Source organism: Saccopteryx leptura, chromosome 4 (genome assembly GCF_036850995.1).
Source record: "Saccopteryx leptura isolate mSacLep1 chromosome 4, mSacLep1_pri_phased_curated, whole genome shotgun sequence".
Lineage (NCBI taxonomy): Eukaryota > Metazoa > Chordata > Mammalia > Chiroptera > Emballonuridae > Saccopteryx > Saccopteryx leptura.
In genome coordinates, this window is record NC_089506.1 from 216,098,883 (window position 1) to 216,117,727 (window position 18,845).

The following is an 18,845-nucleotide window of genomic DNA, read 5'->3' on the forward strand; positions in this document are numbered from 1 at the left end:
CACCTCTACCCCAGCTGCCACCAGCCCCAAGCCTGTGGGAGGAGGAGGAGCCATGAGGGGACCAGGCCCTGCTCCCGCCCCCCAGATCACACACACACTGTTCGCCCCCCCACACACACCCCCAGGCTTGGCTCCCGCTGCCGCCTGTGTCTGAGAACGCCTCCTCGCACCCACTGCCCATCTGGCTGGTGAGCGCTGTGTGTGTCATTAAAGACGGGGCTCGAGGGTCTCGTCTGTGACGGCTTTGCTACCCTTCACCTGGAGTCCCGTCAGGCTGCACACGCACACGTGGACACACGCATGTGGGCGCACACACGGCACTTTGCTGCACTTGCCAGCGCCCCTCCCCCACCCCTCCCCCTGCCCCCCTTCCTGTCTCTGACCAGGTGCTCCCCCTCCCTTGTTGCCATGGAGGAACAGGAACTGGGGCCCAGCGTGGCCAGACCCTCTGCTTTCTCACAACAAGCCCTAAACCTTGATTTTTTTTTTAAACAGGAAATCTCCTGATTTTGAAAACTCAGACAAAATTTAAGAATTTTAAAATCAGCATGGGGTCCGAACAAAGCACATCTTCCGGCAGGATTCTCCCGGGGCCTCCGTATGCAAGATGCACTGTGTCCCCTCTTCTGCAGCAGCAGGGAGCATCTTCCCCAGACAGAGGGAGGTTTCTGGTGGGGGTCAGGGAGGCGGAGGGGGAGGGGGACACTGGCTCTGTGCCAGAAACTTAATTGCATCGTCTCATGCAATCCTCGCAACAAAGCTCTGAGAAAAACACCAGCTCATTTTCTAGGCAGGAAAACTGAGGCCCAGAAAGGGGAAGTGACTCACCTTGGCAACTCACAACCAGTAAGCCGCACTTAGTTCCAACCCTGATCTAGGCCTTCCTGTCTCCCGCTGGGATCAAGTGCGCACAGGTAAGACGCCCAAACAGTGCCGGCAACAGAAGGCACTGTACAACTTCGCGCGTAGTATAATCAGTATTATCATTATTACATATCATAAATAACTTATTGAGCCCCCATGGGTCCAGGTACTGGGGCTCGAGTGGGAACCAAGGTTGAGCCCTCCAGGTCTGCACGCAGGAGGAGGCTAACCCAGGGGTCGGGAACCTTTTTTGCTGAGAGAGCCATGAACGCCACATATTTTAAAATGTAATTCCGTGAGAGCCATACAACGACCCGTGTATGTTATGCATTATCCAATAAAAATTTGGTGTTGTCCCAGAGGACAGCTGTGATTGGCTCCAGCCACCCGCAACCATGAACATGAGGGTAGGAAATGAATGGATTGTAATACATGAGAACGTTTTATATTTTTAACGTTATATTTTTTTTATTAAAGATTTGTCTGTGAGCCAGATGCAGCCATCAAAAGAGCCACATCTGGCTCACGAGCCATAGGTTCCCGACCCCGGGCTAACAGAACAGATAGTCAGTGATTAACAAGTCAGTTCAGAGGTACGTGCTGCAGGCAGGGTGACTGAGCAGAGGGCGGCAGCCACCCCGTCTCCTCTTCCAGTCCCCGTGGCCCCCATGGGGGGCGGCTGTGTGCTCACTGTGCCTGAAGTCCCCCAGAGTCCGATCCCCCGGGTCTCACTGTCTCGGACTCATTGTTAAACCTGATCTGAGCTTTAAGCCTTCACAGAATCTCGGCTCTGCAAACACTCCCCTCCCCATTCAGCCTCTTCAACCCTCCCCTCGGGAGGCCCCACTGACATGTCCTCCTTGGGGACCACACTCAGGGGGACACTGGGAGAGTTTAATTCCAGAAGTTTCTTCTAGCAAGAGGCCGCTCAGTCAGGGGGCACAGGCTCCCTCCCAGCCCAAAGGCACACGCACGTGCACGCACCCCCCTTTCTTCCACACACACCACCACGTTCCAAAGCTCCCGGAAACTTTTCGGGACCTGCCCCGCCGCTCCTCAGACCTGCAGTGGGCTCGCTCCTGTGGCTATTCATCAGATTACCGAAGTCCTAATATCTAAACCGCCGTCGCCATCTCCTCCTGAGCTAGCCACCCCCGCACTCGGCTCTGCATCGGCACAGGGGACGGGGACTTGCGCACACAGAACTTTCTCCATGTGCCTGGCCCTGCGCCAGCACGTTACTTGGCTTATCAAACCTGAGCCTTCCCAGGATGCCGAGGGCTCTGGCCCTCCCGCCGTGGTCAGAGGAAACCGGCCCGGAGGGGTTGGTGCCTTGCCCCAAGTCACACAATAGCAAAGTGACAGATCTGGAAAACTCACTGGGGCCGGGGGCTCCGAACCCCGCTCTTTCTACGGCACCTCGTCCCCCAGGGAGTAGGAAGCGTGAGCAGGTGAGACCGTGGGTCTCTTCCCTGTGTCCCCGGCTGCGGTTTGGGGGATGCTGGCCACTGCGGGCTGCCTGCCCTGCTCGGGGCTACCTGCAAATCTGCGTGGACAGCTGTCCCTGTGCTCTGACCTCTTTGTAGGGAAGGCTCCAAAAAAAAAAAAAAAAACAACAACTCAGAAAGAAAATGAGGACAGCCCAGCTAAGCTGCAATGCTCTCCTCAGAGAAGGGAAATAAAATTCAATGAACGTCTGCATGATGTCCGAGTTACGAGTGTGTAAAGTGAAATTCTGCACATACGCCGAGGAGCATTCCTCTCCCGCGTCCTTGGGACCGTTCAAACTGGGGCACCAGCAAACGGCGGCTTCCTGGTGTCAAGTGGTCCTGCTTTCTGCCTCAGCACCACACGGTTGCCCACGGATGTCCCAGGCTCTCCCACAGCCGAGGCGACAAGTGATGCAGTGTTGATGGGACCGTTTTAGACATCAGGCTGTTTATATGACTTCTATAAACATGTCCTGAGTGCCTACCATGAGGCCCAGGCCACACCGGTCATTGCCCCCTGCCCAGTGAACGTGTTCCCACCACAGCTGTGTTAGCCTGACCTGCCTGGCCGCACCTGACAGGTCTGGGTCGGAACCTGACCCGGGGCTTTGGCGGGGGGGGGGGGGTGCTGGAATGCTGAATCTGCCCGACGATGGTGGAGCTCGAACCGAAAGGGCGGGAGGCAGTCAGGGCTGAGGTCCCCAGAGAGAAGCATTCCGTCAAGCACACGCACACAAGATTTCATGAGCACCTACTAGGCACCTGGCCCCGTTCCCGGTGCTCAGAATACACTGACGGGACAGCAAAGCCCTTCCATCAGGGGGCTCACAGTTTACAAACTGTCAAATCCCCAGATGAATAGAAGAATGTTGGATTGTGTGAGTGCTATGAAAAAACAGCACTAGGTTAAAGAGTGACTAGGAGAGGGTGCTTGAGGGTGTGCGAGTTGAGACCAGCTGATTAAGGAAGACCTCACTGAGCAGGGACCTGCGTGAGCCAGCCGGGTGAGTGTTCCAGGCAGGGGCCCGGCAGGAGCAAAGGCCCTGAGGGGCTGAGCTTGAGTGTTCAAGGCACAGAAAGGAGGCCCTGTGGCAGAGGAGAAACAACGGCATCTGTGAGTCAGAGAGAGGTCCCTGTGTGGTCCCCACCATGTCCCACCACGTGACTCCTTGGACTGAAACCCTTCCACATGCCCACAGGGAGCCCACCTCCCCACTCTGCCCAACCCTGCAGCCTCCTTCCCCCTTTCCCTCCTCAGACTCAGTCCTGAGGACCTTCCCTCCCCTGAGCAGGAAGGGTTTAAGGTGTGTCCAGGCCCTTCCCTGGAAGCCGACTCTGTGGTCAGAATCTGGCTGAGGTAGTTTATTTAGGATGTGGTCCCAGGGAATGTGCTGACCATCTTCCTGTCTGTCCTTCCACCCATCCATCATCTATCTATCCACACACTCACACATCCACCATCCACCCACGCATGCACCCATACATCCACTATCCATCCATCCATCCACACACCCAAACATCCACTATCCATCCATCCATCCACACACCCAAACATCCACTATCCATCCACACACACATCCACACATCCACCATCCACCCACGCATGCACCCACACATCCACCATCCACCCACGCATGCACCCACACATCCACTATCCACCCACACATGCACCCACATACCCACCATCCACCCATCCACGCACTCACATACCCACCATCCATCCACGCATGCACCCACACATCCACCATCCACCCATCCATGCATCCACATACCCACCATCCACCCATCCACGTACCCACATACCCACCATCCATCCACAGATGCACCCACACATCCACCATCCACCCACACATGCACCCACATACCCACCATCCACCCATCCACGTACCCACATACCCACCATCCACCCATCCACGTACCCACATACCCACCATCCATCCACAGATGCACCCACACATCCACCATCCATCCATGTACAAACTCACACATCCACCATTCACCCACACATGCACCACACATCCACCATCCATCCACAGATGCACCCACATACCCACCATCCATCCACACATGCACCCACATATCCACCATCCATCCACAGATGCACCCATATACCCACCATCCATCCACACATGCACCCACATACCCACCATCCATCCACACATGCACCCACATACCCACCATCCACTCATCCATGTACCCACACATCCACCATCCATCTACGCATGCACCCACATACCCACCATCCATCCACAGATGCACCCACATACCCACCATCCACCCACAGATGCACCCACATACCCACCATCCATCCACAGATGCACCCACATACCCACCATCCACTCATCCATGTACCCACACATCCACCATCCATCCATGCACAAACTCACACATCCACCATTCACCCACGCATGCACCACACATCCACCATTCACCCACGCATGCACCACACATCCACCACCCATCCATGCATGCACTCATATACCCACCATCTGCCCATACATACATGCATCCTTTTATCAATCCACCCAACCATTCAACCATCCATCCCCCATTTATGGTCACCCCCCTATTCCCCGCAGGACACTGAAGACTCGGGTGATCAGGTTTGGGCCCTGACCTCCAACAGCCATCACCAATCCCACTGCTGGGTCCCCTTTGCACTCAGCGCTGTAACAGAGCCCCAGAGGGAAACCTTGCTTCAGCCTTCCTGTGTTTCTATTTTGGTTCTAGGAAGCCTGGGGCCAAATGGCAAGCACTCCAACTGGACCCTTCCTGGTTTTTAGGCTCCTATTACCTGGGCGCAAGGCAATTACCCACCCGGTTCAAGTGTCCCTGATATTCCAGCATAGTGGAATCCAAACTCTGCCTCTTCCGCTCCCCACCCCCGGCCCCTCCGGACACTTCTCTCGGCCGCTAGTCCAGTTACTGACTGGAGCCCTGTGACCACTCCGGCCAGCCCCTGGGCTTCCGAGTTCCAGCATCGGCCAGAGGTGACCCCACACGAGCACTGACCTCTCCCGGAAGTACTTGATGGCCTCGGGGTCTATGAAGGTCGGCTCCTCCCGGTAGCCCTGCTCAAAGACCTTGCGCTTGTGCCGGAACTCAATGACCGTCTTGGTGTAGGAGTTGAGCGTGGTGACAGAGGCTGCCATGCAGCAGGTGAAGGAGCCCCAGGCCAGGCTGCCGAGAGACGAGGAGAGAGGTGCCGGTGAGGGTGGCAGGGGATGGGGGCCCCCACACGCCAGACACCCGTTCAGCCTGCGCGGCTGCCGGTCCGGGCCAGACCTGAGCGGGCGCCCCTTAGAGAAGAACAAGCCCTGGCCCCGCCCCACTCCCGGTCAGGTGGGGGCGGACGGCGGCGTTATCTGTACACTGTGCTGCAGACGGGGCGGGGCTCGTTGTTAGGAGACAAGACGGCGAGTCATCCCATGGAAAGGGGGCTGGCAACAGGAAGGGCTCCCACGAGGCCGGCAGCGGGGCTCGGAGAACGAGGGAGGGTCTGCCGGGGAAGGGAGTCACCTTTGTGACTCCTCACTTCCGCCGCGCCCAGCTGCGGACTCGCACTCTGGACTGTGCTCCCTGATGAGTGCGCAAGGAAAGCGTGGGGACATCTGAGGACCCGGCCTTTCTCGCAGGGATCCCCAGCCCTCACCTACCCCTTATGGCCAAACCCAGTAAAGGATCTCCCTGGTCTTTCATGATAAGGAGCTAATTTATATCTTCCAGAAGTTCTGACTATCTATAATAGTTGTAGGGTGTCAGCCTGGCCCCTCTAAGAACAGCTCTGTCCACCGAGGGGTCCAGTGGGTGACTCAACCCCCTGTTTACAGATGATTAGATAAGGGCTGGTTGTCCGACCAAAGCTACTTTAATCAGACAATCCTTCTTCTGAGCAATGCAGTTCAAGATTCCAGTTCAATCGCGGATGTCTGTTTGAACTACAGTGATGGAAAATCCGGAACCCGAGAACAGAGAGTGAAGAAGCAGACTGTTCTCTGGGAACCCCACGAGCATACGCATGCTGGTTCTGCCTGACCCGCATCTACTCTGTTAAGGGACCACTCCTCCCCGCCTCTCAGACCCTGGGTTTGCATGAGGCTGGCCTCAACCCCAGTCTTTAGGAGCCCATGACACAGGCCTGGCCAATGAGAGTGTCACTTCCCGTTGGCCTCAGGTAATTGGTTCGGGATGGGCATGTGACATCACAGTCAGGCTGAGACTTCAACCCAGGACTTTTGCTGAGGCTGTCAGGAAGTAGGGCTCACCTTTCGTCCAGAGTGGGATTTGTGCCAGGAGCTCTGGGGACTGTCTCACCCCCAGGCGACCCGAGAACGAAGCTGACTTAGAAGAATGGAGAGACACGGAAAGAAGCCAGATCCCCGAGAGGAAGCCACTGTCCCCGGGCTTTGCTTTTGTGGGAACCTAAATTTCTTTTTTGGATTTTTGTTTTCTGTAAGCCGGTTTGAACTGAGTTTCTGTCACTGGCAACCAAAGTTCTTAAACCATTACTATTTATACATTTCCTTTTTTTTTTTTTTTTTTTTTTTTTCGCATAAGGGAGTTTTAAAGTGAACTTCTTATGAGCAGGGATCTTATATCTATGACCAGGTCCAACTCCCAACTCCAATGAGCCAACCCCTCCTAGGCGCGTCACTCCCTGTCACACCACAGCCCTCCCCACACCCTGTGATTCTATCGTGGCTTTCCCCCTAATATTTATTGTTCTTTGTTTTTAAATTAAACTTTTTATTTCAAGATAATTATGGATTCACATGTTGTAAGAAATAACACAGAGAGATCTGGGTATCCTTCACCTCGTTTCCCCCAACAGCAACATCTTACAAATAGAACACACAACCAGGACTCTGACACTGGCACCACCAAGACACAGATCATCATCACCCAGCACCACGATGACCCTTCCAGTGCCATTCTAGAGCCACACCCACTTTCCGCCTAACCTTTGGCGACCACTAATCAGTTCTTCATTTCTATAATTTTGTCATTTCAAAAATATTATAGGCCCTGGCAGGCTGGCTCAGTGGATAGAGTGTTGGCCCGGCATATGGATGTCCCAGGTTCGATTCCTGGTCAGGGCACACAGGAGAAGTGACTATTTGCTTCCCTCCCCCACCCCTCCCCTTCCCTCCTCCTTTTCTCCTCCTTCCCCTTTTCCATCCAGGGGCTCGATTGGTTTGATTAGCCCCGGTGCAAGCACGTCAGCTTCAGGTGCTATAAATAGCTCTATTGATTCAAGCATTGGCCGCAGACAGGGTTACCAGGTGGATCCCGGTTGAGGTGCATGCGGATGTCTGCCTCACTTTCTCTCTATAGAGAGAAATGGAATCATACAGTACGTAGGATTGGGATTGGCTTTTTCACTTCTCTGAAGAGTCTTCCAAGTTGTGTGTATTGATAGGGCATTCCTTTATATTGCTGAGTAGGGTTCCCGCTAGCAATGTATGAGTTTCTCCACACCCTCACCAGCATTTGGCATTGTCATTATTTTCCATCTTAGTTATTCTGAGACACATGTAGTGATATCTCACTGTGGCTCTTATCACACACCCTCCGTGGCTAATGGTGCTGAGCATCTTTTTGTTGGCTTATTTGCCATCTGGGTAATGTCTTTGGCATGATGTCTGATCATGTCTTTTGACCACTTGGCTGCTGCTGTGGTTTACTGTTGAGTCTTTTTTTTTAATTAATCTTTTTTTAAAATTAATTTTAATGCGGTGACATTGATAAATCAGGGTACATATGTTGAGAGAAAATATCTACAGATTATTTTGATATTTGATTATGCTGTATACCCCTCACCCAAAGTCAACTACTGTTGAGTCTTGAGTGTTTTTATATATCCTAGATACTATCCTTTGTTAGATATGTGCTTTACAAATATTTTCTTGCAGTCGGTAGCTTGTCATTTCAACCTCTTAACAAGGTCTTCCACAGAGCAAAAGTATTTAGTTTTGATAGAACCCAATTTATCAATTATCTTTATACTTTTGATATCAAGTCTAAGAACTCTAGGTCTAGATCCCAAAGATTTTTTCCTATTTTTTAAAAAAAATATTTTATAGCTTTACATTTTGTATTTAGGTCCATGATTCATCTTTTTTTTTAAAGATTTTATTTATGCATTTTAGAAAGGAGAAAGAGAGAGAGAGAAGGGGGGAGCAGGAAGCATCAACTCCCATATGTGCCTTGACCAGGCAAGCCCAGGGTTTCAAACTGGTGACCTCAGCATTCCAGGGCGATGCTTTATCCACTGCGCCACCACAGGTCAGGCCCGGGATCCATCTTGAGTTAAATTTTACATAGGGTATAAAGTTTATATCAAGATTGATTTTTTTTTTTTTGGCCTATGCATGTCTAATATCTCCAGCACCATTTATTGAAAAGGCTATTTCCACCTCCACTGAGTGGGTTTGCATCTTTGTCAAAACCCAGTGGGGAATTTTGTATGGGCCTGTTTCTGAGTTCTTTATTCTATTCCATGATGTGGGTGTCTATACCGCCAGCAACACCACACAGTCTAATTACTGTAGCTGTACAGTAAGTCTTGAAATTGAGTATATTGATCCCTTCCACTTTGCTCTTGTTTTCAAAATGTTTTAACTATTTTAGTTCCTTTGCCATTCCTATCAAGTTTTATGACAACCTTGTCTATATCTAGATGAAATTAGACTGACATTCTAATAGGAGTTACGTTAACCCTGTGTACCAACCTGGGGATAATTGACGTCTTTACCATTGATCGTTTTTGTTAGTATTTTGTGGTTTCCAGCATGTAAATCCTGAAGATGTTTGGTTAGATTTATGACTATATATTTCACTTTTTTTCAGTGTAAATGGTACTGTATTTTTAGCTTTGTCCAACTGTTCATTACAAGTTTATAGAAATATAACTGATATTCATAGTTTTATCTTATAACCTGAGCCAGTACTGAATTCATTTATTGGGTCTAAGTATTTTTCTTTCTTTCTTTTTTTTATTTTTTTATTTTCTGAAGCTGGAAACGGGGAGAGACAGTCAGACAGACTCCTGCATGCGCCCGATCAGGATCCACCCGGCACGCCCACCAGGGGGCGACGCTCTGCCCACCAGGGGGCGATGCTCTGCCCATCCGGGGCGTCGCTCCATTGCGACCAGAGCCACTCCAGCGCCTGGGGCAGAGGCCGAGGAGCCATCCCCAGCGCCCGGGCCATCTTTGCTCCAGTGGAGCCTCGGCTGCGGGAGGGGAAGAGAGAGACAGAGAGGAAGGAGAGGGGGAGGGGTGGAGAGGCAGACGGGCGCCCCTCCTGTGTGCCCTGGCCGGGAATTGAACCCAGGACTTCTGCACACCAGGCCGACGCTCTACCACTGAGCCAACCGGCCAGGGCCGGGTCTAAGTATTTTTTTTAATGTGTCAGTTTTTAAAATTTTTCTGCACAGACAACCATGTGATCTGCAAACAGGTATAGTTTACTTCTTCCTTTCCATTCTGTATGCCTTTTATTTATTTTTCATGCCTTATTGCACTGGCAAGAACCCCCAGCACTATGTGGAGTAAGACTGATGTTTCCAATCTTAGAGAGAAAACATTTAATTCAGTGGGGAACAAAATTTTTGTTGCATCCACAAAAACACTTGTGTTCTTACCTAATTCGAGTGTGCTGATCTCAAATCTGATATTAGTTTTTCTCTGTACACTACAGTTTTTTTTTTGCAATTCAAGATTTTAGGTTTTCATCTTATTGTAAAATTTTCAACATTTAGTATAACATAATGAAGTAGAATGTCTTCTTGGGCATGATCTTTGTGAAAATATAATAATTTATATAATGCAATAAATACACGAATACACTAAAAGATATGATTGCATCAGAATTTGTCTACAATTTAGAAATAGAACATATTAAAACACTTATTTTAATCATAAAATTTGTGCAAAACATATTTAAATTCTATTCAGGCAAAAATTTGTGTTTGTAGCTCTTGTGTTTGTGCACTTGTTGAGGACAGTCTCGTTTGATGCTCCAGCAGTAGTCTGCCATCATATTTCTGTCCCATCGCCCCTGATAACACTCATCCATCGTTTTCAGATCTTGATGAAAGCGTTCTCCCTGCTCATCACTAACAGCTCCAAGATTTTCAGGAAACTTATCAAGGTGACTGTTCAGGAAGTGAATCTTAACGCTCATGTTACATCCAATGTCCCGGAAAGCCAACAGCATCCTTTGAACCAAAGTTCATAGTTTTCTGCTTTTTTGTTGCCAAGGAAGTTCTTTGTAACTGCCACAAAAGACTGCCATGCTGCTTTCTCCTCCTTATTCATCTTCCTGGCAAATTCTTCATCACATATGAGGGTTCGAATTTGAGGTCCATTGAATATACCTGCTTTTATCTTCTTGAAAGACAGGCAGAAAAAGAAATAATATGTTGAAAGCATTCACTTTCTCCATTCAAAGCCTGAAAAAACTGCTTCATTAAGCCAAGTTTGATGTGAAGTGGGGGGAAAATGATCCTGTCTCAGTTAACTACAGATTCATTCCCAATATTTTGCATCCCTACTTCCAGAGCTTCATGTTTCATCCACTCCTTCTGTGCCCGGTGTTTCTCCCGAGCTCGGCTGTCCCACAAACACAGAAAGCAAGGATACTTCGTGAAACCTCTCTGTTGTCCTAGCAGGAAATTTACCATTTTAAGATCCACACAAATGATCCAGTTATGCTCCTCATACTTCAGAAAGTTGAGGACAATTTTTATGTCATTCTTACTAAGTCATTCAATTCGGATTGGCTAAACTGCTGAGGGGTTAATGACTGCTTGGCATCAGAAAAAGACCCTTCAGATTCTACAATCATTTCCTCATGCATCTTATCAAAATACTCTTGATCACCATGTTCACTTTCTTTGTCCTTAGAAGAAATAAAACCATTGAAAACTGGAACCGGGAGTGTCTCAGAGTGTGGGATAGGTCGTATTGCTGAAGGAATATTAGGATATGTGACCATATGCCTTTTTTTCTTGCTGATACCTTTTGTATGGATCAGACAGAAATAACAGTCACTGCTGTGGTCCTTAGGTTCACGCCAAACCATGGGAATACCAAAAGGCATTCCTTTGCGTTTTCCTCTTGTCCAGTCACGAAGCATTTCCTCACAATTATGACACACAATATGAGGAGACCAATTCTTGTCTTGATTACCAAAGGGAACTTGAAAATAGGCAATATATGCATGTGTCACAAATGATGAAATATTGCGCCTTTGATGTTGAAGTGTGTAACAGCCACATATATAACAGAAGGTGTCAGGACTATTCTTACATTTATGCCTACTCGAAGAAGCCATGATTCAATCTTAAAACAAAATAAGAAGGTGTTTTTATCAGATAATAATTTTTTACATTTAAAAACAACTACAATTATGTAAAAGTGATGTTTGTAAAACATTAATTGCCTGTGGTTATGTCCAATCCAAGAGTTCTTGCCCTTTAACTCCAATTTAAAAACCAATGCATGCCATTAACTGTAACAAAAAAGGAATTAAAATTGCATAAAAAAAACTAGAGCATGCACCAAAAAATGGATTTCAGATTTGGAATCAGCGATGCAGAAATATATAGAAACAGTTATAAAGTCTCATGCAACAGAAAAGGAAAAAACAAATTTGTTCCCCAGTGTTATCACCATTAAGCCTAACGTTAGCTGTGGGTAGATGCTCTTGATCAAATTTTAAAAGTTCCCTCTATTTTTAATTTTTTGAGAGTTTTTATTTAATCATGAATGGATGTTGAATTTTGGCAAACATTTTTTTGTCAGCATTGATTGACATGATCCTGTAATTTTCCCTTTTTGTCCCTGTATCTTCCCCCATTAATACTATGACTGCCTTGAATGTTTCCTCTGCATTCATTTACACCTGCGTAAGTTTTTCTTCCGTCATCAGGCGTGATTTAGAAAACACAAGAGGAAAAGTAAAATTTTCTTTTTTCTTTCCTGCTGTTCCAAGATTGTTTCTTTAAAAAAAGATTTTTTTTTTTCTGTTTAGAGAACTTCCTGTTGCCCTTCTTTTAGGATAAATCAGGCAGCACCTCAATTTTTTCTTTTTTGGTTTTCTTTCATTGGATTCTTGACCTCCCCTCTCCTATCCCGAGGGATATTTTTGCTAGAAATAGAATACTAAATTGACGATTCTTTCTGTGCAGCACTTGAAACATGCTGTTCCACCTTCTTCTAGTTTCCGTGGTCTCTGACGTAAAACCCACTGCCGATTAAATTGGTTTCCCCTATAGTTAAGGTATTGTCTCTCTCTCTCTCTTGCTGATCTTTTCCTTTCACTTTAGTCTTCAAACATTCGACTATGATGTGTCCTGGTATGGGTTTCTTGGGGTTTATCCTGTTTGGAGATTCACTCCACTTCTTAACTCGGTGTAGCAGTATGTCCTTTTTAAAATTTGGGAAGTTTTTAGCCATTGTTCCATTGAGCTCCTCCTCTTCCCTTTCTCCTCCTTCCCGAACTCCACTGTACGACCTTTTGCTTCAGTCCCAGAGGTCCTCCGGGCACTTCCACTGACCCAGGTGTAAATGTTTTGATTCCTGCTGGGTGGGGGCGGGGGCTCTGGCCCACGCAGGCCTCCGCCGGTGCCTCCCCGGCTGGGGGGCAGGGGAGCCCCCTTGCTGCTCTCCCAGTTGCTCCACTGACACCACGGGGCAGGAGACGGCCTCGTTACCACCGGGCAGTGGTGAAAATCCTGGCTCTGCTACTCCTCTGACAACATCTAAGCAGGGAGGAGAGCGGCACCCACACAGGGCACAGCTTGGAAACCTTTGGGACCAGAACACCTGCTGGTGGTTGCAGCTTGCACTTCTGAGCTGGTGTGCTGAGGTGCGTGGGTGGTTGGCCTGGTTTCTGGAGCCAAGAGCAGAGTGGACACTGCGGGGAGGAGCGGGGAGGGTGACGAGGGTGGAGGGAGTGGCTGTCAACTACTCTGTGCTCTGGCGCTGCAGGGCAGAGCAGGGGACACTGGGGGAGCAGCTTCAGAGACCCATGGGTATCACCTGGAACCCCCCTCCCCAGGCCCTGCTCAGTGGGAAGATGAACTGACCACCGAGGGTGCCGGGCCTCGTTCACCTGCTGAACAGACGGGCACAGAGTCACGGGCAGAACAATGCCCGGCCCACCCAGGGCCAGCAGGGCCCCCTGGGGCAGCCACCTCTCTCCCCCTCGCCCAGTCTTAGAGAAAAGACCCAGGGCCAGCAGGGCCCCCTGGGGCAGCCACCTCTCTCCCCCTCGCCCAGTCTTAGAGAAAAGGAGACCAGAACCACCTGCCTCAGGAGACATGAGAAGGAGCCACCGCGGCCTGCTGACCACACGGCCGCTTAATGGTGACATGAGCACACCCTCTCCAGTGGCTCTTTGGGGACAAGGATCTTCTAAGGTCACAGCAGCAAACACTCTCCTACCGTCCACTCCCTCCGAGGGATCAATATGTTGAAATGCCAGCTAAGCCCTGCAGGGAGGGCAGGGCAGCCTGGAGTCCCCGGGGAGGGAAGGGGCCAGCCGGCGGTTTTCACGGGGCCATCGAGACTGGAAAGCGGGAGCAGGGGAGAGAAAGGGGTGCAGTGACACCACTGCGGTCCACATAGGTGGGGCTTCAAAAGCAAACAGAGAGGCACCACCCTCCCGGGACCTGGCCCAACTTGCTAGTCTTGTCTAATGCTGTGTGGCCTGGGATAAATTGCTTCACCTCTCTGGTCTTCTAGCTCTTTTATGCCTTAACTTTATAATATTCCACTGCCCTCAGTCTGCAGAGTGAACGCTCAGGGTTTCACTGTGTGCACCGCGGTAAGAGGGGCATTTCCATCGATCTCCATTTTGATAAAATGCAAAACAGAAGCACAAAGCGACTAGTTCCCCGCTCTCCCGCCCCCACCAGGAAAACTGACACACTGACATCCAAGTAAGGGTCACAGCCTCAAACTCCTGCAGGGTGAGGAAAAGCATGAGCAAGCATAAAGCAGTAGGGAGCGGTGGGGACTGGGGTAAACTGGAGGGCACGTGCGCCCTCCGAACAGCAGAGCTGCCCCTGCTCCCAGGTGGCCACGTGAGTCAGGGAGGACATATCTTCTAAGGGTCAAGAGAAGCCAGAGACCTGAATATTTACATAAAATGTTTACCTTTTCAGATGTGAAAAACAAATGTGAACTTTCAGATAACACTACGGCAGGTCAAACAACACGTCGCGGACTGGGTTCCCCCCGGGCTGCTTGCAGTTTGCCGCGTCTGAGGCAGATTGTGTGACTTGGGCCTTCGCCCTGCCTGAGGCTGTGTCCTCGTCCTCGGTGGGCATGGTAACTCCTCTGCGGGGGTCAATGGGAGGACTATACAGCTCAGAGCTTGTAGAGCATCTCCCACGGTGCCTGGCACAAAGTAGGGGGCACCCACCTTAGTGTTATCCCGCCCCCAGGGGGCTTACCTTGGCATTGTCACAGGCAGGCCTGGCGAGAGCTGAGACACAGCTGAGAAAGAAGCAGGAGGAGGGCTGGGGCCCAGGGCCCAGGGCCAGGATGGGGTTCCAAAGCTTAGGCGGGGCCAAGGGAAGGGGCGGGAGACGGAGGCCCCGCTGGATCCTAACAAAACACTCAAGTCCTGGGGACGAAAGCCAGCAGCAAGTCCAGGGCGAGGCGGGGTATGGAGACGGAAGAACAGAGAGGAGGGGCCGCCTGCACGCCCCACTGGATGTCATCCCCTTGGACATTTGGGCCACGTGCCTCTCACCAAGCAAGAGTGGCATTACCAAAGGCCCAGTGTCATGATCACCGTGTGTAACCGCTGTCCCTCATCGAGCGCTTCCTGTGCTCAAGCACCTTAGGAGCTTGGTCCCAGGCTGTCCTCACAACAGCCCCTGCTCTAGAGGCCACGGACTGGACCGAGGCTCAGAGAGGCCGGCTGCGGGCCTTCGACAGCAGCACTCCCCGCGCAGGCTCTGTGCTGTGCTCGCAGCGTCTTGTCACGTCGTCCTTGTGTCCTTGTCCTCGGGGTAGCTTGTCCCCAGAGAAAGCCCCGTGCACCACCGCTGCCGGGTGCCTGTGGCGTGCAGGCCTTCTCCCGGAATGTGGCCCCATCACTTGCTCTTGAGCGAGAGAAAACGGCCGAAGCAACACTGTGTGACTTCTGACGCAAGGTCGTAAAATAAACTTGTAGCTTGCCCTTGGATCTCTGGGAACGCTTGCTCCCCGCAGGGACCCAGTTGTTGCATGGCGCTGGAGAACCCGCTCCTGCTGACAGCCCCAGCTGAGCCCCAGAGCCTGCGCCACCTGCCAGCGCCACCAGGGCCATCGCGGAGGCCCAGCCCGGGGCCGACACCCGACCGAGGCCTCATGGAAGGCCCCAAGCCCCGGCCAGCCAGCGGAGCGCCCTCAACCCCCTGACCCATAAGAGATAATCATAAATCTTTATTTCACGCCACCAAATTTTGGGGCGCTGTGTCACATGTCAATACAGAACTGGAGCACCACTCAGGAGAAGGCCCATGGGGTGGGCACCCGGGCTGCCCCTGTGGTACCGCTGAGGACACTGGGCACGGGGGAGGGGAAGCGGCTTGGCGGAGGCCCACAGCTGGCGGAGGCCCACAGCTGGCGGACGGGAGAGGCCGGATCGGCTACGGGGGCCACCCTGCAGCCAGCCCCCACGGCCCACCTTGGCCCAGCCGCGCCCATGGGGGCCTTCACCTTCCTGAGCTGGTGCCCTCCCGGCGCTGGCGCCCCCACCTCTGGAGCCCCCGCAGCCAGCTCTGCCCTGCTGGGCCGGGGGAGGGAGACTGCGGCTGGTGCTCCTCTCCGGGTGCCTGGGCCGCTGGGGCCAGAATGATGACAAATGACCTCACACATACTAAACAAGAGAGGAGACCATGCACAACCCTGGCGGGGCCCCAGTGCGAGGGATGGAAAACGCGGCTGATCAATCTCGTGGGCCTCGGTGACAAGAAGAAATGGATCGGTCCTGGGAGGGGCTACACGCTGGGCCCCAGGCTTAAGTGAGTCAAATGGGACTTGCTGGCCCTGGGGCGGCCCCCCCAGAGGGAGCAGAGGAACAGGGCAGGAGACTCGGCTTCTAGGGAGAAAAGGCTCCCGTGGCTGGCACCAGCGGGCCCGGTTCTAGGCCCTGCGTGCCCCGGTACAGAGCCAGGGGCTGCGGGAGAGAAGCCTGAGAAAGGAGGGAGTTCAGAATCCTGGGCCAGTGGCCTACGCTTTCCACATATGCAACACGGGGTTATAGTCATGTCACACTGCATGTCAATAACGGTGCTATTGGAAGAGCTGGTGTGGACTGAGCACTTGGGTGTGTCAAACAGCGTGCTAAGCACACACGAGCAGAACGCAGGAGCTGAAAGCCTGGGCTCTGGGGCCAGGCTGCCTGGATTTGACTCCCAGCCCCGCCCCTCACACCCTCACAGGCGGACCTGCCTGGGACACATCACTCCAGCTCTCTGTGCCTCACTCGTCCTCCAGGGCGTGCCCGCCTAACTGCACAGCTGTGATCGTGACACACCCGTGCTCAGTGCATGTGAGAAAGTAGTACACACACGGTCAACACTCAAAAATTCATTCCTTTCCTTTGTTTCCTTCTCTAGCTCGGGGTGACTACCTTCCAAGGTCAAGCTCGTGGGGAGCTGCTGGTGGGAGGGGTGGGCAAAAGGGAGTCAGAGCCCTTAGCTGGTTTCCCTGCAATGCTGGTTCTACTTAAAGGGAATCGGGGGTGGTGTTGATGGGTCAGGGTCCCTTTCTAAGGCACCTGCCTTTAAGGGGTCGGGGCCATGCAGAGAGGGGGAGGGTCGGAAATGCAGCAGGAGTCCCCTCTGGTCTGTGTTGGGGTCTTTCTTAGTCCCAGCTCTTCCTGACCCACTCTGACCACCTTTCCTCAAAGAGGCTCTCTTGCTCCAGGTTTTGACGCCTGCTGCTCCCATCCCAGCACACTGTCCTGTTCCCTCCTCTGCCGGTTTCCTGACCACACTCTTCCCTGGGGACCCTCCCTGCCAGATGCTGTGTCTGTGTTCCTGCAGGGGTGTGTGGTGACCCCCACATACATCATAGCACAGAGCAGGGGTCGGGAAACTTTTTGGCTGAGAGAGCCATGAATGCCACATATTTTAAAATGTAATTCCGTGAGAGCCATACAATGACCCGTGTACTTTACGCATTATCCAATAAAAATGTGGTGTGGTCCCGGAGGACAGCTGTGATTGGCTCCAGCCACCCGCCACCATGAACATGAGCAGTAGGAAATGAATGGATTGTAATACATGAGAATGTTTTATATTTTTAATGTTTTTTTTTTTTTTTTTTTTTACTAAAGATTTGTCTGCGAGCCAGATGCAGCCATCAGAAGAGCCACATCTGGCTCGCGAGCCATAGGTTCCCGACCCCTGGCACAGAGCATGGTTATTTGTCTCCTTCCCTCAATCCCGTGATGGCTCTGTCTTGACACTGCTGTAACCCTCCCAGCCCCACACCTAGGAGGGTGGCTGGCCCCAAGTAAGTGCGCAAACATGCATTAAATGACTGAGTGGATACATGGTCCTCAGCCACCAGACCCAGACGTGTACGTCCTGTGCAGTGAACAACTCTGGTCATTGTCTTTCCAGCACACATTCCTTCTTCTGATCACAGCCCACTGGACCCCCAGCCCATCCCCAATTTCCCATGGGGGGCCTCCCCCTCCTCCTCTGTCTGTCTGAGGGTTTGGGTGGGCCAATACCATGTGACTCAGGCCAGGCCAATGAGAGCAATCCAGTCTCCTCAGGGTCTAAGTGATTGGTTGAAGGATGGTCACATGACTTCAGCTAAGCCAGTGAAAGCCATAACCAGGATTTGGGCTGGAAATATTGGGAAGAAATCCCGTTGCTCTGCTGGTATTGCTACCTTTGTAAGATATGACGCTAGAGCTGAGGATGGCGACCGTTTTGCTATCACTTGGGGAAAAGACGTTTGTGAATGAAACCAACACGAAGGGAATGGAGACAGAAAAGGGGGAGAGAGTGACTGTGTTCCCTACGAATCGCCTGATAACCTGGATTCAGCGAAGCCTGAAGCGGACATGTTGGTAGCTCACCCGGCACCCATTCTACCCACTCACCATCTGAGAGTCTTTGACTTTCCAAGCTCCAGGGACGGGCCTGGTCAAACCCAGCCAATAAACTCAGGACACCCCCACCCCCCCAGCATGGGTGATCGTTCCAGAGAGAGGCAATGACCTAAGTCGGGCTCATCAGAGGGATTTTAGTAAACAGTGAGGAAAGAGAAGCCCTATTGGTCCCTGTATGTGGAAGAAGAACCAGCGTCCTGGGAGGAGCTCTGTCGCCTCCAGGAGGGGAGCCTGGCCAGGGACAGAGTTACCACGTGGGGCGGCAGTGCTCAGGGGATCACAGAGGAAGAGAGCCCAGCCCTGGTGACGTCAGCGACTCTGGATCGAACGTCCATACCACAGCTGCACCTTCCATTT

The 18,845-nt window shown here is 51.7% G+C and overlaps 1 protein-coding gene across 2 annotated transcripts in view; it reads right to left on the minus strand.

The window, feature by feature from the left end:
* The window catches only part of GSG1L (GSG1 like), a 219,235-nt gene that overhangs the window by 26,251 nt on the left and 174,139 nt on the right, over window positions 1-18,845 (minus strand). Inside the window, exon 5 of one of the 2 annotated variants that reach the window (XM_066383178.1) lies at window positions 5,367-5,534. The exons of the other annotated variant lie outside the window; for it this stretch is intronic. Coding sequence (XP_066239275.1) covers window positions 5,367-5,534 — 168 coding nt within the window. The remainder of the gene's footprint in view (window positions 1-5,366; window positions 5,535-18,845) is intronic. 2 annotated transcript variants of the gene reach the window in all.